The sequence below is a fragment of the Serinus canaria genome, chromosome 9 (assembly GCF_022539315.1).
Source record: "Serinus canaria isolate serCan28SL12 chromosome 9, serCan2020, whole genome shotgun sequence".
Classification (NCBI taxonomy): domain Eukaryota; kingdom Metazoa; phylum Chordata; class Aves; order Passeriformes; family Fringillidae; genus Serinus; species Serinus canaria.
This window is the reverse complement of record NC_066323.1, coordinates 22,254,081-22,279,559: the sequence shown is the minus strand read 5'-3', so window position 1 is coordinate 22,279,559 and position 25,479 is coordinate 22,254,081. Positions and strand designations below refer to the sequence as shown.

Sequence of the window (25,479 nt, the reverse complement as noted above, 5' to 3'; positions counted from 1 at the left end):
AGTCACATATGGCTCAATGTTTCCAAATCCATTTTCCCAAACACCAATTTCTTAGGTGTTTAGAAATTTAATTTGCCAATTAAATTTTAACTGATATGTTGTAACTATGATGGGGAAGTGGAACTTCAGCCTGGTTGCTTTGACTCAGGACAAGAATGGGAGTAAAAAAGCCAGGGTTTGGAAAGTCTTTAACAATCCAAACATTTTTTCAAAATTATTAGTGAGGGATGAATCTTACATCATGCTTTGGAAGTTACCAGACCGACAGTGCAATTATGAACAGGCTGAACATCTGAACAAAAGCCTTCACTTTCACACTTCACTGGCAAATGGCTTGAAAAGAAATCCCCAGGTGCAATAGTATTCACCTAAATGTTCTAGTTCCTTTGCTCAGGGTATTAATACTCAGGCCTTCAGCTCTGCAGCACAGCTAATTAGAAACTCACTGATCAAAGTTTCCTCAGCAAATGAGGAGCCCAACATGTTTAATTCAAAAGATCTCAGAATGATAAGCTTCAGAGATGTTTGCATGTGTTTCCAGCATATGCTTGGGTTGCTGGCACACTGAAGATCTGATCTCTCCTGGATTTGTGCCTCTGTCCTGCTGCCTCAGATGGGATTTGTGTGGCACTCACTTCTTGTGGCTGGGTTCAGAGCCCTGCTCAACTTTCCAGGTGGGTACAGGACAGGACATGGTCCCAGGCAGCTCCAAAACACAGCCTTGATGCTCTGCATCCATGGAGATAATTCATCCAGGAAACACCTGACAGTTGTCTGAGGAAGTTTAAAATGGTTTTAAACCTAATATGAATACTAAAGTTTTATATGAACCCCGACAGGCAATGCTTTGAACATGTGCCAAAAAGGCAGCTGTCCCCTCGTGACAGTTCACCCAGGGCAGGAGCTGCTGAATTCCCAAATCCTTGACAGGAGTATTTTTCATTCCAGAGGAAAACTGCTCCCTCCTCCCGTGTAAAGGCTGTCTTGCCTTCCACCACCAACTTCATACCTCCATTTCTGAAAATACTTTTTCAGCAATGAAAGGTGACAGTTTTAGCCTCTGAGAAAGGACCCTACATAAATAGAATTTGACCTACACAAATCTTGCTAACTGGTGGTTCTGAAATGCGCTCTTTTCACAGATAGCTGATCCCTTTTTATCCCTGCTGTTCTGCCTACACCACTTTTCTGGTCCTTCAGAGATACATGAAAGCAAAGGCCACATTACAGCCTTGAAGTACAGGACCACAGGCTTTCTATGTAATTTCTAGTTAGAGCTGCTCTTGTGCTCAGAAGAGATAATAGATGGGCAAGAGGAATTTTGAGGAGCTTGTTGACAAATTAAGTCAAATTGTATCGATGATGAATATTATTTCTGTATTATCTAGGCTTAAAGAGATTGATTGAAGCAAACAAATTAATGATTTTTTCTTTTTACTTACAGTTGTTATAATAGTGGTATTCTGTAATATAGTGTAATATAGTATAGAAAAATATAGTATAATAAAATAGTTAATTAGCCTTCTGATAAGATGGAGTCCTCCTCATTCCTCCCGGATGTCAGAGGCACAAATATCCACTATAGTATTCCCTCCTAAGCTGCCAGAACGAGCCTGGGAAAAGTTCTAATAGGAAATCCCATCAATCAGGGGAAATATCACATCTCCATAAGAGGTTGTTCTCATTTTCCAGAGTAACCATCTCATACATTTTGCCTTACTAATGGAAACACAATTTGAACAATGGAGTTAATTAGCTGGTGTGAAAAACGCCAATCACTTATTTTAAAAATTTTTAAAGTTTAATGATAATAAAATGGTTATAAAAATAATAATATGATTAGAGTAATAATAATTTGGACAATTTGAATTAGGACAATATAAGACAATAGACACAAAGAGTTACAGATGTCTGGGTACCATTTTCTGGGCAAAATAAGCCCGAAAAAGGACCCACAGTAATAGAGGATTAACCCTTAAAAGCAACAGCCTGCTGCATATTCATACACCTCACACATGATGCATAAATTCCATTCAAACACAGGATTGTGTCTGGGCAGTGTCAGCTTCTTCCTCTGAATCCTGACAGCATCTTCATGGCTGAGCGAGGCAGGAAGAAGTTCGTTTCTCCTGCTGATGGAGCAATAAATTCTCTTTCTCAGAAAGATTCAGGTGTTCTGCGGCTGCTATCTCAGTGGGGGTCCTTTCTTTAGGAAAAAAGTATCCTACATAGAGTAGCTTCTATTTTAACATTTTGTTATAACCTAAAACTATATTTAACACACTACTTAAGAGAAACAATACAGCATAACTTCCTAACATAACACATATAACATTCATTTAAATATTCGCGAAAAGCCAATCATAAAATAGGCATTTTTCCCGCAGAGTAACCATTTTGCGTTAGAAATGGACAGGCAGTTTGAACGATGGAGTTAACTAGCGGTGACACGGTGCACTGCCCGCGGGTGCGGCGCGCGGGCAGCACTGAGCCCGGCCGGGCTGCGGGGCCCGCACGGCCCCGGCAGAGCGCGGCTGCTGCTGCCTTATGTAACAGGTCCCAGAGCAGCCGGCCTCTCCCGGCCTCTGCTACTGCCTGAACAGAGCCCCCGCCGCTCTCTTTGCAGTTCCGTGGCGTGAGATCAGAAACTGTGGTACAAAAGAAAAAGCCTGTGGAAAGAACCGCATAGTGCCGTGAGGCCGCCCCTGTGCCAGCCGCCGGCCCGGGCGGCAGGCCATGGATTTAGAGCGCCGGCAAAGTGCGTGTGGGAAGGCAGTAACGGGACGGGGTCAGTGTCCCGGCTCGGCCTTCCCCAGCGGACCGAACCCGGCCGGGCTGGGCGCGCTCCGTGCGGGCTCGGTGCGGGCTCGGTGCGGGCCGCGGGCCGGGCGGCGCGGCTGACGTCAGGGCGGGGCTGGCGCTGCCCGCGGGCGGAGCGGGGCCGGCGGCGGGCGCGGGGAGCGGCAGGTACGGCCGGGCTGGGGCAGGGGGAAGGGGCCAAGGGGGCCGGCTCCGGGGGGCGGCCTGACCATCGCCAGCCCCGCCAAGGTCAGCGGGGCGCGAGCGCGGCCGGGACCCGGCTGTCGGCGGCGGGGAGGGCGAGACGCGGCTCTCGGGGCAGCCCAGGCCGCTCCCCGGCGGCAGAGGCGCGGTGGGCCGGGGCTGCCGTAGGGCTGTACCGGGGGGAGCGAGCACCGCCGGGCAGGGTTGGGACGGAGCCGCGGCCCCCGAGCGCCGGGAGCTGGCTCGGAGAACACGGAGAACTCCCGGGGAAAGGGCCTGCGCAGCTGGGCCGGAGCCAGGCAGCTCCAGGAATAGAAAACTTGCGCTGTCGGGAGCGGGAGGGGCCGGGCAGGGTTACGTTTGAGCATTGTACTTCCCGTACTCTGCCCAAGTGCGGGGAGTGCATAACCTGGGGAGTCTGCGGGCACTGCTGCTCACCGCCGGCCCGGCTCCGGGGCTGCCGCTGCTGTCTCAGCCCTCTCCGTCGACACCGAGTGCAGGGTCGGGCCCACTGCTAGCTCAGCTAGGGATTACAAGCTGCAGGGAGAAACTCTTGTTTTGTTTTAAAGTGTGTTTTATCAAGAAGGGGACTGGAACAGACTGTTGGATATTCCACATTATATTCCATGCAGAAAACTGCTGTTCCAGGGAGCAGAAAGGAATTGTCCCACTCCTTTGCCGTATCTACTCCTTACTCAAGTTCAGTTTAGAGTGCTACTATTCTTAGATTTCAGTCACCAAAACACTTTTATTCATATTGATTATAAAATAATTTATCTTTGGTTAAATCCCATTTTTCATGTCGGTGGCACTGGGCTGGTTTAACAAGCAAATACTATTCAGATGCAGCTGATCGTGCTAGGCTGTCTTCAAGCTCTGCAAACACACTTTTAAACATCATGTGGGTGGACTGTGAATACTGTATAGGACTTCGAATGAGCCCTTCTGCTTAAAAAGGACAAGGAAGAATATCTAATTGTTTTTGCACCTCCTACTTTAAGTGTTGACAGATTTTTCTGTGTGATTCCTTGCTCTCTCTCTCCAGAACTGAAGTTTTAGACACTTAAACTCTGAACTGGGAAATTGATTTATAATATAAATGAACTGATTTGTTTGGTGCCTCTGAGGTTACATGCAAGGTGCTGTACAGCTGCTGGAGTCCCATTTGCTGTTGTAGCTTTAGACAGCTCTGAAACATTCTGAATGTGAGACTTTGTGAGCTGTTCTGTAATCCCAGGCAAAGCTCAATTTGTCAAGAGAGAGGTTTTCTCCTTTGGTTCTTCCCCTTTTTGTGTCTAAGTTAAATCTAATTATGCTGTTGTGTAACAGAGGTGGTTTAAAGGTAGCAACAACATTCCATGGCCTGGTCTAACACTTGCAGCAGAACTGAAGTTCATGCAAATTCTTTTTTGGCTTGTAGACTAGGAAACAGCCTCCAGAAATAGTGATTTCACCTTATTGGGCGAACTGGAAGACATGGAAACACCATTAGAGACACTCATTGCTGTGAAAATGAAGAACAAGTTGACTGTTTCCTTGTAAAGGAGAATCAAGGGGAGAGAAGCCTGTGTTGGGGTGGTGGCAGAATGAGCCTCAGGTGCTTTGTACTGCTTTGTTCCTTTGGAAGAATTAATTGGCCTCTATTTCTGGAGCTCTCTCTCTGTATAGGGGTGACAAGAGCATGCTCAGACCCCAGAGCAGGACCAGGTGACCACAATTAAAGCAGGACAGGAGTCTGACACTCCCTTTCAGGAGTGGGCTCTCTGCAGAATCTTTTTTTCCCAGCAAGCTGGTACAAAAGTCAAGAATAAGAGGTTTATCCTGGAGTTCAGACTTTACCTGCTGGTGGTTCTCACCATCATATCCAAGCCTGAGAAGGGTGTGGCATTCCTTAAATATGAAATCCTGATACTTATAATCTTGTGTGCTACAGTATTTGCCCAGTAGTCTGAAGAGTACACAGCTACAAGTAATATCCATTAGATCAGGGAACAGATGGATGCTTACTAACTTCATATTTTACAAGATTACAAAACTCTTCTTTTTCTCCCTTCTCTTCAGCTTTGAACACATTCTGCTGAAGTTTGTCGGAGGAGTTCCTCTGTTTATCAAATCTACTGTGCCATCTTTCACTCCCTCTTGGACCCCCTTTATGCTGCCACAAGTAGAATTATTTGTTATTTGTTAGGTTTCAATATCTATCTCTCATATTGTCTCTCACATCTGTCTCTCTTACAGGCCCCACAAATAATGTCTGAAAAGCAGCCTTCTCAGGAGAGGCTTAAAATGCTTCTGTTCTTCCTTTTCTTGTTCAATTGCATCCGGATAGTTGAGTTTTTATAATCTCTTTTCAAACAATAATCAGAACACCATTAGGCTGTAAAATAAAACCTCATTTTTCAATATATCCCATGTTTGAAGTCTTTTTTCAGCATCCTCATAAACCAGAATGCAGTGGCCAACTACTTAATGTCACGTGTGATGACTTGAATTTAACACAGAGTCCTTGCCATGCTATTTCAAGCTTCATTTAAAAGCTGATGAGAACTGAGAATCTTACTTTATGGGCTCATCTTTTACTTACTTTAATTCTTAGAGCAAGCTAGTGATGATTTGAAAGAAATACCAGTCATTAAAACAGCTTTCTCCTTCCTGTTTGAGATTAAACCGTTCCAGCTTTTGTTTTGACTGGACTTTGAGCCAGTGAATGAAAAACACAGAAGAGGAAGTACAGGGAAAAAAAAAAGAGAGAGAGGCAGGTAGAAGTGCTTGGTAACTTGAGACTGCAGAATACAGGATGTACACGTATGCAGAAAGGAACTGCTGGTGAGTCAGGAAGGAGTCATTGCAGTCTGTCTCTTCCCCATTTTCCAAGAGCAGCAGCTGTAGGGGTTTTTTTGCCAGTTAAACACCAAGGTGGTCTCTGACAGTCACTCTGGATCACAGCACATTTGTTACGTCCTGCCCCACCAGTTGAGTATCTTCACCTGGGATCTGCTGCGTCTCTGCCACGTGAGCTGGGTACTGCAGCTCTAATATATGGTATTGAGATGCCTCTTTCTAATGTGTTATTGTGAAATACTGAAAACTGCTTTTCTCCCCCCTCCCCCTTCCTCTTCTGCCCACTAGATTAAGCAGCAATGGCATTTGTGAAGAGCGGATGGCTGCTCCGGCAAAGTAAGTCACGGGTCTTTCTCTTCCTTCTCTCCCTGTTCACTGGGATTTCTTCAGAAAACATCCCAGCAGCTGATGTTGGAGTAATTCCCAGGTTTTCTTAAAACAAGTAGTTCTGTGGGTTGTTTTTGTTGGGTTTTTTCCTTTTTACTTTAAGGACATGTCACATTATGACGTGTCATGATGGCATTCCCATGTGACCTTTGAGTGCTCTAGTGGGAAACAGGATATAAAAATATCTGAGGTGTCTGACTGGCATTCAGCTTCAGATGCTGCTCTCTAATTTGTGCTGTGTAAGTGGGGATTTGAAAACTTTACCTGACACCTCATCTTAGTGTCTTTCAATTAATCATGCCCTCTGCTTGTTCCTGTAGCAAGTTAGAACGCAAGTGTCAGGTCATGCACTTAAAATAAAACCAGTTTTGCTTTAAATTCTAGATGAAATATGGCACCAAATTCTCGAATGTTCCCAAATGGGGATGTTGTAATACAGGATTTTGCTTGGCACTTTGGAATTTTGTTTGGGGATGGATTTCTTGGTTTATTTTTTATTAACTTTGGACAGAAATATTTCCTGATATGTGCCCTCAAAAGTGACTGTGTAATTTTTAAGGTACAATTTTACGGCGTTGGAAGAAGAACTGGTTTGATCTGTGGTCTGATGGCCCTTAATATTCTATGATGATCAAAGTCGGCGTGATCTAGAAGATAAAATCCACATGAAAATCCACTGCATCAACCTCAGAGTGGGGAACGAATGTCGAGGTAATCATGAAACCTTCAGGATTTGTGTGTCCAGAGATTCTTTCCAACTTCAGTGCCTGCCCAGCATACCACACACAGCACTACTGCAGATGTAAAGGTGTCCAAAGTGTGTGCAGCTTTACTGGTCTTCAATCCCTCACCTTCCAAAAAACTCAACCCCACCAACTCCTCAGTTGCTTTGGAGATACCCAGGGTGTGGTATCACCGTGTGGTAGGTTAGGTTAGGGTTTGATGCTTCCTGTTAAAACTCAGTGAGGACAGTGTACCATGAATGCAGGAGGATGGGATGTTCCCAGCAGGACTGTGTGTCTGATACAGTTACTGGTGTGACCACAGTGCTGGTTGGATAGAGAGGCAGGGCTAGAAATGGGAAAGCTCAGCAGGGCTGTGTGTCTGATACAGAGCTCTCCTGGTGTAACCAGGATGGAGAGGCAGGGCTGGAAATGGGAAAGCTCAGCAGGGCTGTGTGTCTGATACAGAGCTCTCCTGGTGTAACCAGGATGGAGAGGCAGGGCTGGAAATGGGAAAGCTCAGCAGGGCTGTGTGTCTGATACAGAGCTCTCCTGGTGTAACCACAGTGCTGGCTGGATGGAGCGGCAGGGCTGGAAATGGGAAACCTCAGCAGATGTTTTTGCTAAGTTCACTTCTAGCATTTGTTAGTGCTCCATTTGGTGCTGACACAAGGGAAGGACACAAGTGCTGGACAGTACCATTGCTAAGTATGGATTGGTTCTGGTGTGAGACACTTGCATTTCGTAGGGAAGGTGTTCAGAGCTGCTTACTTTCAGGACACTCTGAGGAGTAAGAAGAGATTATTTCCTTCTGGGGCTCCTTTCTGATGACATGGAAGGCAGCTACAACTGGCCCTGCTTTATTTTGTCCAGACTTGCTTAAACTGACTCCCTTCTTGTACATGTGCTCATGTAGTGCTGTTTGTACTCATAACTCATGCCTGTTTTTCTCACTCAGATTTCCAGCCTCCAGAGGGGAAGCAGAGAGACTGTTTACTGCAGATTGTTTGCCGTGATGGGAAGACAGTCAACCTCTGTGCAGAGAGTGCAGATGACTGCCTGTAAGACAGCCAGAGAATAATGGTTTTGCTGCTTCTCCCTCTTTTATCCTTCTTTATCTCCCTCCCTAGTTCTTTTTCTTCCTTCTAACTTTCAGAGAAATGTTTTAAGAAAGTTTTCAAGTAAATAAAAGCAGGTTTTCAGTGACAAAAACCTCCAGTATCTCTCCTAGAAGTTGTCTAGCTCATGGAAACTAACTGCAAGTTAAGTCACTGAAACACTGAAGGGTGAGGAGGAGTAGAAGAATCTGATTAATATGATCAATGCAAGGCTTGTTAAACAGGTTTTTTTTAACTTTTGCCATTCTTCAAGAGCACATGATGTGGCATTCGCCCAAGGACATCCCAGTAGCAATAGGAGGAATATTCCACTATTGTGAACTCTCTGGGCTGTGTAGAATTGGATAACTCCTGTAAGCACTGTTTGTCATGAAGTGTGTTCCATGGAGCATGCTCCCAACCCTGTGGCAGGGCAGGAGCTGGGTGAGGTGTTCCTGCCTCCTGGGAACAGCAGCAGCAGCAGCAAGGCCCCTGCTCTAATCAGCACAGATGAGCTGTTCTGCTGGGGTGCATCCCTTCCCAATACCTCATCCTAAGCAGGACTGCATATTTCCTACCTCTTGTGCTTGCAGCAAGGACCTCCAAAACTGCATCCATTCTTCCTCTTGTTCCTCCTCGTTCTTTCTCAGCTCTGCAAAGAAAGTAATTTTTTCTTAGTCTTGGTGTAACACTTTTGTGCATTTGAGTGTCTCATTAGGTTTTGACACATGCAGTACCTAAAACTCTGTTCCTGCAGTACCTCTAGTTGCTAACCTTGTTTGTTTCATTGACCTGAAAGAAAAAGGTGGCATTAATTTTTATCAGTGTTCCAATAACCATTGTTTTTGTTTTTTTTTTTTTTTGCAGGGCATGGAAAATTGCTCTCCAGGATGCCAGAACAAACACAGTGAGTGTCCTACCTAGACTTTATAGTGATAGAGAAGCAGCACATCAGTGTTCTGTGTGGTCCAGCAGTTGAGTTCTGAAATCATCTTCCATCCTTCTCTGCTAGAGAAAAACAGGGTCATGAGCATGATAGTAAAGCTTGTGGGTGGGGAGAAGAATGATTTTATGGATCACAAACACATCCTAGCAGCCAAACCCAGGCACATACATGCTGTGTGGAAAATAATTATTTTAAGGAATGATTCCTCTGGGTGGAAGTGAATGTTTGGAAAGCTGGTCTGTGGGCACTGAGGCTGTGGGCAACAAGCAAATTTTCTGCAACCAGCAGAAATGAACTTTTCACTCCTGGTGTTTGTTGCCTCCCAGGTGGGTGCAGTGCTAAAAAGGAAGCTTACTACACAGCAGCTGTTTGTTAATGTAGATCCATGCCACTGTGGGATGCCTCTTGGCAGAGACATGGGGAAGAGTGAGATGCTTGGAGGGGAGTGCAGGCATGCTGAGGAGGAGTGTATTACCTCAGCATTTTCTGCAATTTTTTTTTCCTTTAGACTGCCTTCCAGAGCACTCTGCAGCACTAGCTTTCCCTGGATGACTAGGCTTAACCAGCCCAGGGGAAATGCTGTGTTTTGTAGAAGCTTATCTCAGTTTCTGATGGGTCACATTAACATTGCCACTGTACTGAGGCATCTGTCAGATGCTCTAACTTAGATTTGTAGGTACCCAAAGCAAACACTTGTCATGGCAAAACTACCCCAGACATGACTGCCTCTGACTTCAGCCATGCTACACTGCCTGTGGCCTTTAATGAAGGATTAAAGAAGTGAGGGATTTGTTCTCATGCAGAGGACACAACACTCATGGTCTGTCTGCTCTAGTGTTAGGGATTTATCTCACCTGTGTGTGAGATGGTGGCTTGTGGTTTCAGAAAATGGGAACTGCTGTTTTCATGCCTCTGACACTGCTGCCAGCCTTGATAGATGGCTCAGAACGTGGCAGTGCTGACCTTGGTCAGCAAGGCAGACCCCAAGGCTACTCAAAGTAGAGCAGGTAGCCCTCTACACAAGTAGGTACATAAATTAACATCATCCAAAGCTATTAAGGGCCAATGAAGACTTGGACTAACTGGGGAAGGGGGTTGGAGTCTGTAGGTGCATGACACACTTTTCAAAAATTCCAAGCATCCAGCAGTGCCTCCTAATTTCCCTGGAACAGCAGGGTGATCACCTTAGCTTTGAGAACTGTATCATTTACAGGTGTTTACAGGCTTGTGCATGGCTTGTACAGAGATCCCTGTGTTAGAGCAGAACACATTTACTGCTAAGATCTGAGCAGATTTCTCAGGTGATGGAAATACCACTTCATACAGTATTTTAATGGTGCTTCAAAGCAGTCCTTAGAATCTTCACCATGAGTATGACTTGTGATATAACCATATGTCCTCAAATGCCATGATTTCATCAGTCCAAGAGATAATACAACATTTGCTGTTGATTTACTAAAAAGTTCCCTTGTGAATTAAAGAATGGGAGCTGGCTTTTGCCTTGGAAATGGGAATAAGAGCATCACTGTATATTTTGGAAATTAGGGGCAAGAATACAAAGGTAGTGTAAGAAATCTTAATTGTCTTTGAGAACTTATTCTAAATGGACTCAAGTGTTACCACCTCTGCCTCAGGTACCACTTTTGGCTACTGTGTTTGTTTCCTTTACCTGCTTCTGCAGAACTTGGTGATACCAAGTCACCACTTGGTGATACAGTAACTCTAGGGTGCCAGGAAGCAGCCTGCTTAGTTGTGAAGATTTCTTTGTCTGAAGACAAAAAATGAACAGGAGGGTAATTTCTAAATCTGAGGCTCTGGCCTGGTGGGAGTAGCCAAGGTGCTTGCATGTACACATTTCCCTGTCTGTGGCACACACACTGGGAAAAAATTGATGGCTCCTTTCTGTGGCTGATCAGGAATTTGTATTCTCCCAGGTTTAGTCTCCAGGTACTTTCTTTCTGCAGCCTTCACAAGGAACTCACTGCTTTCTTAACACACAGTGTGGCTAAAGGTTACTTTCTCTTTGGGGTCATTAAGCTTTAATCCTTAGACTGCTCTAACTGTCTGTCTGTAGGAGCAGGTGATAACTGCACTCTCTCCTTGGTGTTTAGGGCTATGTGGGATCTGATGTGATGTATGATGAGACAGCCATTTCCTCAGCCCCTCCTCCCTACACAGCTTATGCCACACCATCACCTGAGGTAAGAGTTGCAGTCAGGAAGCATCAACATGAGCGAGGCAGCAGGAGCAGCCTCCTTCAAGCACTCACAAAGTGCTGCATTGTACTCTTACACCCAGCTTTAAGGCTTTTACAACAGCAGAGAGTAAGGCACTATCAGCCTATTGCTGCTCTTATTTGAGATGGATTTCCTTTGAAAAGGATGAGGCGCATTTCCTTGGAAGGTGTGTAAAGGGGTGGCTGCTCAGTGAACTTGAAAAATAAAGCTTCTAAGAGACAGGGCAGAATTTATTTGGCTGATCTTCAAGTATAGTGGTCGTGCAGCTTCTAACATAAGGAGGTGTAACTATACTTTGATGTTGTGCAAGCACTGGAAAGGTGTAAGATCAGGAGTTTTAGAAATGGGCTGTAGTGACTGGAGATGCCACTTTTAACACATAAGGATTTTGTTGTACTAAGATGTCACAGCAACACAATAACTCTAGTTCCTGGATACACAGTTCTTTTGCAGTGAAGGAGCAGCTTTGGGACCAAACCAGGATATGCTGGGGAATTCTGGATGTGCTTAGTGATGTGCAGTAATATGTGAGTTTGGAGCACTATTGCTTGTTGCACTATCTGCTCCAGCCTCTCACTCTTGTTAAGAATGAGTTGTGGTGCTGGAATCTTCCTCTGTGCAGCCTCCTCTTTTGGAGAAAAAAATTCTTCTAAAGCATACAGCTCTAGAGCATTTGTCTTTAATCTGACATTTGCTTGCAGTGTACCCTCTTGGAGGGCTGGCTGGAGTATTTTGGGATTGGCTGCTGCCTTCCTGGCACTTCTGAGCTCCCCAGAGAGCTGTTGTTGGCATGGGGGCAGAGAAGAGAAGCTGGCAGGGCTGCTGTGCCCCTGCCTGATGATCCAGGCCGTGCCTCTGCCATTGCCTATCGAGGAAAGGAAGAGAGCAAATGCTGCTGAGCTTTTTTTTTTTTTTTCCAAGGAGCTGTTCTGAGTCCATTCCAGGGAGTAGACTGACTGTAGCAGGACATCCTGGATACTTTAGTGAAAGAAATGAAGGCAAACTGAACAGCGTGCTTGACTGGATCCACAGCAGAGTGTACCTGTGTAACAGCCCTTTTTAATTTCCCCAGGTTTATGGCTATGGCTATGATCAGTACAATGGTGTGTACCCCCCGGTGGGCCCTCAGATCTTCTATGCCTCCAATGGACAAGCTTATGCTGTGCCCTATCAGTATCCATACCAAGGTAATCAGCACATCCTCACCTTCCCACAGAAGCTATTTGAGTCAATCTTTCTGGCTTCAGCTCTATTAATCACCATCCTTTACCAGCCACCACTCCTGCACACAGAGAAAGAAACCTGACCTGGAGCTGGAACCCAGTCCACTCACACTTTCACAACAAAGGGACTGCAGTGAAATTGCTATTAAAGGATTTAACATTCCCAATGTGATCTCAGTATAGTTACATTGCTTTATAAACTCCTTTTGAAGCATACAGAACTCTAACTACAGCATGTTTCCTAAGGAAAGGTACAAGAGCCAGAAGAAGATGTGATTTTGTGATTCAGTACTTCATATTGGGTACTGATGGAGTTTCTCATTCATCTGCTGCTCTTAAACCTAGTTTAATTATTTAAATACAAGTTTCAAAGGTAAATCCACTCCCAGAACAAGGTTGTAGCTGGTTCCTTCCCCATGTGCTGGAATTGCAGTAATTGCAGCATTTCAGCCACATGAAATCTCCAGTTGCTCTGTTCAGATTTGTATAGCTTTAAATCTCAAAAACAGGAAACAAAGAGTAAAATTGTAGGGTGTGTTTTTAATCATAGTCACCTTCATTTAATTTAGTTTTGCACAGAGCCCCAGTCCTACAGAACTGGGGCTTTAGAGTTGTATGGTAAGAAAAATGAGAAAACTAACTGTTTATGATTGGACTCTGCAAACAAGAATCTCTACTGAGAATTTATTTCATTTTTGAGGGATATTTTGTTTTCAATTTGACATTTTTCAGGTTATTTCACTTGCCTTTTCCATTTTTTATAAGGGAGGTACATCAGCCTTTAAAGCTTTTAAAGTTTTCTTCATATGAGTTACTGAAATCCTAAGATACCAATGATATATATTCAAACAGAGAAGAACGTGTGTTGTGTTGGTTCTGAAAAGCGGTAGCTTTTTAAAAACCCAGGAACTGTTTTTAAAAACTTCCAGCAGGCCAAAACCATATGATTACAATGCAGCATCAAATTCCCCTGAGCAGTTTGCAAGTGTGTTAAGATACTGGTTACTGGTTGGGCATAGTAACCAAGGCTCAATGTTTTCCTTCACCAGAGTCACTGCAACTAAACCTTAGGGATCAGATTCACTACAGCCCCTCACTTAACCCCTGTACCTTCAGCTCTGCTGCTCCTCTGCAGTGACATAGTCCTGCTCAAGGGAGAGAGTCATTCATTGTTCAGTCAGTGACAGCCTTTCGTCGTTGTATTTAGTTGGATTACTTAAGAATCTGTTACAAAACACCATTGTGAGATTTTCAAGGATGTTTACTCTCCCTGAAATGTCTGGAAGGGAAATGAGTACTGTTATGTTTGCTTTGCAGTAGGAGCTGAATCAGAAAACATGACAGGTGAAGCTGTTACAAGTCTGTTACAGAGCAGGGGGCAGTTGGTGGCTTCTTGAGTCCAAGGTTAATTTCTTACTACTGGCCAATCTTCATCTGAACAGAAATGGAGCAGCTGTCACCACCCCACAGATCAATCCAAAATGTGAAGGCTGAATTGCAGCAGGCAGTACATGTAAATAACTGATGCACAGTTTCAGACAAATGACTGGCTTGAGACCTGCCAAAGATTTTTTCAGGGGGAGGAGGTAAGGGGGAAGAACTAAACCATTTGCCTTAACTTCAAGGCTGAATCAATTTTTTGACCCATTTCTTACATTAAATCCACAAAGTGAATACAATTGTTTGCAGAACAATGTTCACCTTTACATTTGTGATGAGTTTTCCTCACAGATATTAAGCTGTTACAGGGCTAGAAGTGTTGCTAGGATTGCCCTTGGATTTCATTAATGTGGAGGCTGAATCCAAAGCAGAAATGTATTCTACCTGAGCAGCTGACAAAATATTAGTATTCATTTGAAGGAAGAAGGTGAAAGAACAGCCTGTTTTGAAATTGCAGTGTATGGTATTAGGATATACATTTCTTTTGCCCTCCTCCCAACACCCTCTTATTTCCTAGGACCTTATGGGCAGCCCCCTGCAAACCACGTCATCATCCGAGAGCGTTACCGTGACAGCGATGGAGACCTTGCACTGGGCATGCTGGCTGGAGCAGCAACTGGAATGGCTCTGGGATCACTCTTTTGGGTCTTCTAGATTACCCTTTCCTTATCTCTGTAGTTCCAAACCCCTTTATTGTGTGCAATAATATATTGGCAATGTTGTTTACTGTTAAACTTTGAAAAATGCAATAGTTATTTTTCAGTAGTGACATCTTAATAACTGGTTCTTAACTGTCTTAAGGAGAGTTTAGAGGCACCATTTAGTTAAGTGGTTGGAAATGGCATGTGCTGTTCTTGAATTCTGGTCTGATATACAGAATTACAAGGATCAGTGTGAGCACCAGTGTCACATGGTAGCAGTCACCTGCTTTATGAACAGACTGTTACTAAACACTACAGGAAAAAAGGTTGGTTTTTTTTTTGGAGAGGAGTCTAAGATCTAGTTCAAATAAGAGGTTAACAGGAGTCCTGCATTAGTGTACATATACTACTGGCTTTTAAACATTCCCTGGAAAAACAGAAAGCTCAGCAGAGATTCTTTGGCATTAGACAGTCTGCCATGCTTGAGGGTTTTTTTTGTTTTCAGACTTGCCTGCAGATGGTCGTGTGTTTTCTTAGGTGCAGCCCTGTACCTGCTTCTCACACCATCCAGGTGAAGTTGTCTCTGAGAATGTATGAGCAAACCACTAGGAAGCAGCAGCACTCCTCAATTATTTTATTCTCCTAGAAATGTGAATGACTAGTGGCAAGGAAGAGCAGTTTTTATTGTTCTGGCTCCCTCTTTATCCTGGATACCTCTTCTGTGGTCATGGTCAGATGAAGTACTGGATCTTTAGCTTTGCAGGTGTCTGCAGAGCAGCAGCCTCAGACACTGCAGCAGCTGCATTGTTAGGAACCAGCCATTGTCCCTGCTCCTTACTGCCATGGCTCTGCAGAGGCTGCAGGAGGAGAAGGAGCTTGAACAGCCCTTGTCTGTTGGGCCTGCCAGCCCCTCTGCAGCGGGAACAGGAGGGGAGAGACAAGCAACAGAAGTAGACCCTGCACACAGGCACTTTGATATCAGCTGCCTTGCTGATCCTATCAGGGCTAGGATAAGATGTCTGCCTCTTAGCCACCATGGTTTGCTGAACCAGGTTCCTTATTTGCAACTAATTTTGAGCACAGCTGAGCCTGGGTTTGTTGTTTGTACATTTTCACCTCACATTCAGCAGGTCTTCTCTTCCCTCCATGACTTGTTGAGAAAAACACTCCAAGGAATCTGTCTGGCTTTGCTTGTATGTGTGGTTTCTCTACACAGTGTGCTGTCCCCTGGAGTGCAGCTGTTTTGTGTGTTACATGGCCTGTTCTAATCCATGCTGAGCTGTGCTTGGCAGAGAAAGAAAGCTCTGAAGAAATGCACAGGCTTTCTTGTTCAGGTAAATGAGGCAGGGTGCCTAAGCTGAGTTCTTATAGTAAGAGGACTTATTTTTATACTTCCACTCTTAGCTTCCTGTATTCCCATACTGTTACTGTTACTGTTATGCTTAACATTAAGCATAAGACTTAATGTTAAGTCTTATGCTTCCATTTAGAAGAAGGTTAATTTCCTTATGGTTCACAGGGTTTCATGTCAGGAAAGATGAAAATAGATGAGAACTTGCACCTATATAAATTTAGCTGAAGTACCAATCTTCTCCATTTCATCCTAAAATTCTCTTGGCTCTGTCCTACTTATTTAAGCAACAGAAGTCCTGGACAAGAGTTTGGGTAGCAGCCAGGGGAAGCACTAGGCTCTCATGAGCCTTAGGACTAACTCAAGCAAGTGGAATCACTGGAAGTAAACAGACAGAGGTCATTGTGGCTGCTTTACTAAGAGTGGCCTAATCCAGGGAGGGTAAACTGCTTTCAGGAGGCTGGCTCTGAGCTGTACACCAGTGTGCAAGCATGTCCTTTCACAGGTTAACAAAGCTGCACGTGTTCAGCCAGTCAGATGTACTGAAAGGACGTTCTGGAAGTGCAAAATAGGACTAAAATGAAAGTTTTCTGTTGCTAATCCAAACCAAAAGAAATTGCAGTACACTACTGAAGCTCTCTTAGAGACCTTGAGGTCAGAAAGGGATGGAATGTAAGTGCACAAACATGTCTGCCCTTTTAAAAAGCCCTTTAAGAGGTGAATTTGATTACAGGTCTGTGCTGCTATCTGGTTTGTGCTTTGCAATAGTGAGTTCTGCAAAATGCCTGCATCTCTTCCTCTGTGATTCTTAACTTTTAAGGAGTAGGGGAGAATAAATCCACTGGGCATCATGTGATTTTTTTAAATTTCCTAATGATTGGGAAAGGATAACAAAAAGTGAATCAGCTGGGTTTTTGTTTTGGTTTGGGCTTTTTTTTTTCAGAATAACTGTTAGTCATAGCAGGGGAACATGTCTTTTGTGTTTTCAGGAGATAACTCTGTCTAGGTCCTTAGTTTTTTCAAGTGAAGTATATAAAATAAAGATTGTTGATTGCAAAACATTCCTGGGTTGAAATTCAAAAGAAATTCTCTTTTTAAAAGTTCAAATTGAAGTAATTCTCCATTTAGAAGATAACCTCACACTTCTCAATGGAAAAACACACTTGAAATTGAAGCCAAAGATTTTAGTTTTAGCTTGGAAACAATAGGCTGCTTTTGTACAAAAATCATAAACTATTTTCTGTCTCAGAAGCACAGGCATTTAGAACCCAGAAAGCAAGTGTACAAACTTGTGCTAGAGCCTGAAATCAAGAGCACAGTTATCTCCCTGCAGGTGCTTGTAGCATTTCTGATCGCACTGCAGAGACAGAAGTGGCAACATCCTGGTGCACAAAGCAGCAGCATGGAGATGGCCACCTGAAGTCCCTGGTTGTTGAAGCTCAGACTTGCTTCCTGAAGACATGCCTGTGTCTCCTGTTGCTCAGAACAGAGCAGAGCTTTGGTCAGATGCACAGGAATCTCTGGCTGGATGCACAGTCATGACTCAGTAGCCTTTCTCTGCACTTCATGGATCTGCAGTTGGTGGGGTGCTGAAGGAGATGGGATCTGGGGCTTGGAGGGACAGCCATGCCAGGTTCTGCAGAGCACTGATACCACAGTGATGGGAAGAGGCAGCAGGTGGCAAGATAATTTTCCAAGCAGATTGAAATGATTGTTTCTGAACGGTGCTATTCATGACTGTAATTCCACTTATATTTGCATAGAACTCAAGCACACGTTCCTGCTTTGGGTCCAATACTGAAGCTTTAGCCCCCTAAAGCTCTGGGAGGTTCACAGGTACCACAGTAGCACTGTTTTTGTGCAGTGTACACTGTCAGGGAAGGATAAATTGTCGTACAGCAGTGCCACTCTGTTCAGAATTGAGGAGGTCACAAATCCAGATATTCATTTGGGACTTGTTACTTTTGGGCTCGCAGTTATGGACAGCTGGACAGAGCCAGGCTTTCTGAGAGCGGGGTGGGAGTGCTCAGCTCTCTGAAAAGTCTGACCACATTAAAGAGGTCAACCAGGGTTATTCTTAGATCCCTGTGAAAACACAGCTGTTGGCTCCTTGTGCATGAATTTGAGGGAGAGCCAGTCTCTTCCAGTGAGTAGGTAAAGGCTTATGGACTAGGGAGGAGGGGGTGGGCAGAGTTTCTGTACAGAACAACTGCACTGACTGCCAGCAGACTGCCAGCACCTCCCCCAGTGCTGAAGCACATTCTGAGCAGTGTCCAGATGGAGCTACCCTGCATGTCATCCAACCCTGGCTTACTTTGTTCTTCAGTGAAGATTCAGTAGGTGATGGAACCAGCTGTGCAAGTGGAGTGGAGGAGAAAATTCACACCCATGTTCCTCAGATGTGTTTGTGCTTTTCCTCCTCAGCATAAGACTGTGTAAGTCATGGAGGGTAGCATGCAACAAGTTTCCCCTCCAGAACCTTTATGTTCTTGTGCACTCCTTGTCTTTACTGAAGCTTTTACTGTATGTTCTCATTCTTATTATTAATTTATAGCAAAATAACCATAGCAATAAAAGTCATATTTAGTGTAATTTTTTTGTCTTGACATGTTTACTAGCCTTTATTCAACGCTTCTCATTTAGCTGGAGTGCACACAGCTCAGGCTGACATACCTTGGGCATCTCAGTTACCATTTAATAAGTGTGAGGTAAGGTCTGAAATCAGCAAAGTAACTCCACACTAACACCACTATACCAAGATTAGAATTAAGACCTATTTCTTTCTAATGGAGTTGAAGGCTTTGACTCAGAAGTGCCTAATCTTGGATATATGCAACACTGATCCAGATTTACCATTTGACATTGTGTTATCAACAGATTTGTACTGTTTAGTGTTAGACTAAGCTGCTTGGAGCACAGATGTTGCTCTGGGCAAAATGCTACTGGTTGCTGTATTGGTATTTCCTGTTTATTAATTGCTTCACAGCAGTTGGGTACAATCAATAAGTTTGCTTTGACGAAGACACTAAATGACCACAGCTAAAGGCAGACAAGCTTGCATGTTTGCAGGGAATTAAACTTTAGTCCGAAGGAGCACAGAATATTTTGTAAGGCAGTATGCCTGCTTTGTGCAGATTTTGTTTTGACTGCTGAGGGATGGTGGATTTTTAGCCTCCAAACTGGGGAAGGAATGAAAACAAAACTGCTTTTTCAACCCATCAGCTAATGTCAGAGGATGCAGTGCTTTTCTCCACAGCATGCTGACTGTTTTGTCAGTCAGCAGTTCCATATGATGGTTTTATTAGCACATCATGTATACCTAACCCTACCCACCCAAGCCCACTTGTACTGAAATTCTCTGCACCAGAACAAGTTAGAGAGCTAGATTTGCTGTGCAAGGCTTAGCAGCTCCACACCTTCCTGAGCTTCCAACAGCTTAGAGAATGGGCTTTGCCTCTGCTCCTGCATTCCCTCTCCTCTTTGTGGTTGCAAAATGCCACTGCCATAATTAACTTGGGTTGTATTCCTAAAAATACCTGTATTTGTTTCTCTCTCTCCTGTTGCAGTTTGACTGCACTGCATTGCAGTGAACTCAACATTCCCTGAATTTCAGTGGAGCTGAGAGTGTTCCCCCACCCAGTATGCTATGAGTAGTCCCTAACTACAAACCAGAGCTGGTCCCAGCTGGCTGGCACAGACCCAGCTGGTTTGGAGCCTCCCAGGTGCCACAGAGCACCTCAGTGTGCTTCAGAGTTTTTGAGGCATCTATAAAAGGCTTCAGAACTCACAGGGCACATAAAAACTCCAGTGTATCTGCATTAGTAACTTCAAGTTTAACAGCCATGTGATGATTTTTAAGGTGCAGAAAACTTGGGAAAGTTTCAGACCAACAATGCTGAGCTTAACCTGAGTGACTATGGTGGATGTAATACTGTTTCTACCCAATCCTCCACGTACTTCACATACCAAGATTAGCCATGCATTTTGCAAAGTATGACAGGTAAAGTCAAAAAGAGTGACCCCGATAAGCCCCCTGAGCTTTTGGGGCCAGGTGCATGGCGGCTGAGGTGAGCTTACCCCAAGCAGCAGCTCCATCTCCTGCCATCCACCAGCTGTGCCCCTGGGTGCTCCCAGCCAGCAGGCCACAGCCAAGCCCCAGGTCTGGAGGCCAGCAGAAAGTCCTGTCCCTAACTGAGTCCACCCTTCCTGAGCTCATGGATGACACCAAGCTGATTGGGACTGTTGCACTGCCAGAGGGCAGGAAGGCTCTGCAAAGGGATGTGGACAGGTTAGATCCATGGACTGAGATCAGCTGTATGACGTTCAATAAGGTGAAGTGCCAAGTTCTGCTCTTACTCCCTGCAGCACTACAGGCTGGGGACAGAGTGGCTGGAGAGTGGCCCAGAGGAAAAGGCCATGGGGGTGCTGGTCAATAGTGGCTGAACATGAGCACAGGTGTGCCCAGGTGGCCAAGAAGGCCAAAGGTACCTGGCCTGTGTCAGCAGTGGTGTGGCTGGCTTACTTTGTTCTTCAGTGAAGATTCAGTGGTGATGGAACCATCTACACAAGTGGAGTGAAGGAGAAAAGTCACACCCACGTTCCAGGGCACCATTGTCCCCCTGTGCCCAGCAGTGGTGAGGCCACACCTGGTGAGCTGTGTCCCATTCTGGGCCCCTCAATTCAGGAAGGACATTGAGGGGCTGGAACCAGTCCAGAGAGGGGAACGGAGCTGGGGAAGGGGCTGGGGCACAAATCCTGTGAGGAGCGGCTGAAGGAGCTGGGGGTGTTTAGCCTGGAGAAAAGGAGGCTCAGGGGGGACCTTATGGCTCTCTATGAGGTTGTGGCCATGTAGGGCCCAGCCCTGCTCCCAGGGAACAAGGGACAGGAAAAGAGGACATCGCCTTAAGCTGTGCTGGAGGTTCAGACCGGACATTAGGATGAATTTCTTTGCAGAAAGGGTGATTAGCCATAGGAACGGGTTTCGCAGGGAGGCGGCGGAGAGCCGGTGCCGGGGCTGTGTGAGGGCAGCCGCACAGGCTCCGGCCGCCGCGCTCCCCTCACGCGGCTCCGCCCGTAGATGGCGCCGCGGCCCCGGCGATGGCGGCGCTGGGCCCGGCCCTGCCGAGGCTCCGCGAACGGGGACGGCCACGGGCAGCACACCCCGCGGGGCTGCGCAGCCTTCCCAAGCCGCCTGCTGATCAAAAGCAGTTTTTCATGGGAATGCTCAGGCACACGAGTGTAATGAAAGGCATTTCCATGCTAGATTTCCATGCTCAAATCCCTAGCTGCTTCAGCTGAGGAGCTGTTGATGATAAAGTGAGGGCGTTTTTCTCGTGCTCGGAGGTGAAGGGGTGTTTGGGCTGTCCTGCCTGTCCTGCCAGGCCGGCAGATGACAGGTCCGAGCTTTAGGCAGCCCCCAGGCTCGGAGTCCCCCAGAGCAGCCCCCAAACAGGAGCAGCCCTCAAACAAAGAGGAGCAGCCCCCAAAAAACAGGAGCAGCCCCCAAAAAACAGGAGCAGTCCCCAAACAAACAGGAGCAGCCCCCAAAAAACAGGAGCAGTCCCCAAAAAACAGGAGCAGCCGCCAAACAAACATCAGCAGCCCCCAAAAAACAGGAGCAGCCCCATAACAAACAGAAGCAGCTTCCAAAAAACAGGAGCAGCCCCCTAAAAAACAGGAGCAGCCTCCAAACAAACAGAAGCAGCCCCTAAACAGGAGCAATCCCAAACAAACAGGAGCAGCCCCATAACAAAGAGGAGCAGCCCCCCAAACAAACAGGAGCAGCCCCCAAACAAACAGGAGCAACCCCTAAACAGGAGCAATCCCCAAACAGGAGCAGCCCCCAAAGAGGAGCAGCCCCCCAAAAAACAGGAGCAGCCCCCAAACAGGACCAGCCCCAAACAAACAGGAGCAGCCCCGTGGTGCTGGGCAGGTGTTGGGCAGGTGCTTTCCTTCACCTCCTGTGCTCTGCCAGCAGCCCCTGCCAGGGGCTGCTGGCAGAGCACAGGAGGTGAAGGAAAGCTTCAGGAAAGGTGAATGATTACTGGGGATCTGGCTTTTTCTGCCTGTATTTAACATGGGAAGATGGGCTAGGAGCCCTGGCCTGGGATTAGGATGCTCTGGGTCAGTTTTCCCAGCTCTGTCACAGGCTGTTTATGGGATGTTGGGAAGAGCCACTTTACGTTGTCACATCTCACTTCTCACTTCCCCAAAAGAGAGACAGTGATGCAAAAGGAACAGACAAGTTCATGAAAAGCTGTAAAGCTGTTCCACTCTGTGCATGCACTGAGGACACAGCAATATCAGCCTGGGCTGACATTTTCAGAGGCCTTTGACATGATCATGAAGAACAACAATTAACAGTGTTTAAATTAGAAACAGCCTAGAATACAGAGAGCAAGGGCTGGCAATTCAATAACAGCACCATGTTTCTTTACACACAGAATATATGACATGAGAGCTGGAAGAGATTTTAACCCTTCCTGATCTAAAGCAGACTCAGCTCCACCACCTTTCAGCACATGGAGGAAACCCAGGATGGTCCTGGTGCACAACCTCCCCCTGATGCAGGCAGACAGGGCCAGCAAGACTGAGCATTATTCCAAAGCAGGGAAGGAAAAGTAAAGAAACAGAATTGTCCTTAGACAGATGTTTTTAAAAGGAAATGCTAAATTTCAATCCATGTTTCAGGCTCATTTTATCTATCTAGACGGGAAGGATCAATTTAGAAAGTGCCTCCCTTCAATTCACAGCAGCATAAGCAACATCAGCATTTCACTTATGTTGCCATCCTTCAAACTGCTGCCGAGCACAGCAGATGGAGATGCAACTGTGTTGTTCACATCAGACCATGCATGACTCTGAGTACATGAATTGATTGTCTGGAACTTGAGTCTTTACAGTGCTTTGTGTGCTTCTGCAATGACTGGCTGACAAGGAAAGGGAAAAGGGAGACACAGTTGTTCTTTAACTACCCTGAAAAATCTAAGGTCACCATTTCACTACCAGATGTGCAAGTTCAGCGTAGTGCCATGGGATGCCATGTGTCTTGTACTGAACCTGCACGTGCAGGCTGATAATGTGAGGCCTGAAGAAAACACATCTGGGAAAAAAATCCATCCCACCGGTGCAAGAGAGTTTGCCTGGATCTAGAACAAATCCAAGTCCTGAATTCTCAATCAGCTGCTCAGCATCACAAACCACTTGCAATTTCTGTGTGCCTTAGTTTGTAAATGTGACTTAGCCATCTCCCAGTCCCAATAAAGTTCCTGTTCCCAGGAGCATGATGTGTGTATGGTCTTTCCAGGCTGGTTCTGGCCCTTTTTACATCTTCCTCATTAAATCTAGGCAATGCTCTCAAGCTCAGATTTGGATGGCTGAGAAATAATCAGGAAAAGAGCCATGGCTTCCTATACTCCTCCACAACTTTTCTGAAAGATGTTCAGTCAACCCAGCATCATTTTTCTCCCCAAACCTTTCTTTAAAGATTATTCCCAAAGTTCACACTACAGCATCCTGCTGAGTTAAAGCAAAATTGTACGTGTACAGACCGGAAGAATCCTCTTGAGTCAATCAATAGCTATATTTCTGACTGTTTTAAAACCAATTGTTTCAGATGTCACTATTCTAAACCAGGTTTTGTCCTGATCAATACCTCTGACAGCTGTTCAGATAACCTACCAGTGGAACTAATTGCTGATAAAGCTATGCACCTAGGCTCAGTCAGGCTAAGATATGTTTTCCTTATGTAATTGCAGTAGAAAACCTCACAATCAACCCATGCATGCAAAGAACAGCTATTTTCTGGGATGGGCATATTTCAGTTAAGCAGAAAAATCATACTTTGGTGCTTTCTTTGTCCTTGCCACAAAAACAAAATCCAGAAATGTTTCCATTATTTCAGCTCTGTCAGTGTGCTAAATTGTAGGCATGGAAATAACTGTATTGACTTGAGTGGCATGTACTGTGCATTCTGAAATTCTTGTGTTGTTGGACAGGACAACAGTTTTCTAAAAACACAAAGCTCCCAAGAATACATTAGTAATTTGTGGGGGAAGTGGGGGGAACCCTTCAGAATGCTGGGTTTGTCAGCACGTGGTGCAAAAGAGGCCGAAATCTGTGCCAGTATAAATAAGCAGAACACTGATGAACCCCCATGCCAGCCCACTCCCTGGTTTTACAGCTAATGAGGGCTCCCAAAGAGCCATTCTAACTTAAGGAAATGCCTGTGCCATTAACAAAGCAGTCTGCTGCTCCCTTAATCAGAATTATTACCAAATGCTTCAGAAGTGACCCAGTCTTGTGTTTTGCAGAGGCATCAATATCCTCCTGAATGCACAGAATCCCCCCCAGATGTTGCAGCACACTGCACCATATTTTAGTGGCACAGGGGGAAAGGGGGAAGTTCAGAGCTGTGCTAGATTGTTACAGACACTGTGGGCAGGAAGGAGAGATCTTGGTTCTGATCATATTCCCGTTGCCTTAGGATTTTAGCTTTTATATTTTTCAAGTGTATAAGTCTAAAACTGTCTAAAACTGTTAACTGTCTTCACATTTTTGTCAGACAAAAAAAAATCTCTCTAGGCCTGAAGTTCAAGGACACCCTACAGCCTCAGGCACCAAAAATATAAAAAAGAGTGAATTTGGAGGGAGCAAACTGGGGGTAAATGACTTCAATACCTGAAGCTGTAATTGGTGAATTAATCCCTGATATGCAAATAGACCAAACTTAAAATTGTCTGAAAAACTGGTGCCGATTGTCCAGCTTGGGTGTAGCCTCTGGGAGGCTGTGACTGCCCAAGGTGAACTTGTTTGAAGGCCTTTAATAAACACCCACTTTATTCTCTGGATCTTGTCTGGCCTCTGCTCTAGGGAGCCACTCCAAGGCATCATCCCAGTGAACCTGAGTAAATGAGACATGGTGGAGCAGTTCCAGGGAAGGGAAGTATCCTGTCCCAGCACCGAAGCAACTGTGAGGTTCCAAACATTGCTGGTATAAGTATTTGCAAGAGCATTTTAGTTGAGATCTCACTGCAGATGAAAGCCTACTTTGTTTACTAAAACTGACCACATTAATATTCAGACCAGAGCAGATTAGTTTTTCTGTGGATACTTCTCAAAGGACAGCTCTCATGGGGAGCTCGCCTGCATTTCCAAGCAGGAACCTTCACTCTTCTGCTGAGAATTTACCATGAGTACAGCAATTTCTTTCCTCTCCTCACACTCCAGAACTGGAAACACCACTCTTCAGTACAAAGTAGACAAAGATGAGACTTAAATGCACCTATGTGAAACAGCAGAGCACTGCAAGCTGCCAGTGACTACAGCCAGCACCTCAGAAGAAGGAGCAATTTTAATCTTGCAGAGTCAGTATTAATGAGATTGCTATTTGTATAAAATAGCTCATTTCCCACCCTGAATAAAACAGAGGCAGGAGCAGCCCCAAAACTTGGTGGAGCTCATGTCTGAGTCAGGTATGACACAGGTGAGCATGTTCAGGGAAAGCAGATACTGTCCACAAGCTCTACGGCTGGAGCTCAAGTGCTGGCTCAAGCCCCTGACACCTGCACCTTGCAGTCACGGTTTTACAAA

General features: G+C 45.3%; 1 protein-coding gene across 1 annotated transcript; it reads left to right on the top strand.

Moving 5' to 3' along the window:
* Window positions 1-2,866: 2,866 nt before the first annotated feature.
* On the top strand, window positions 2,867-16,949 carry PLEKHB2 (pleckstrin homology domain containing B2). The gene is given in 9 exon segments (XM_050978077.1): window positions 2,867-2,967; window positions 6,133-6,180; window positions 6,791-6,841; window positions 6,844-6,942; window positions 7,912-8,014; window positions 8,918-8,957; window positions 11,108-11,197; window positions 12,306-12,420; window positions 14,414-16,949. Coding segments are annotated over 8 exon segments (672 nt in total). The 5' UTR covers window positions 2,867-2,967; window positions 6,133-6,143; the 3' UTR covers window positions 14,551-16,949.
* Window positions 16,950-25,479: the final 8,530 nt, after the last annotated feature.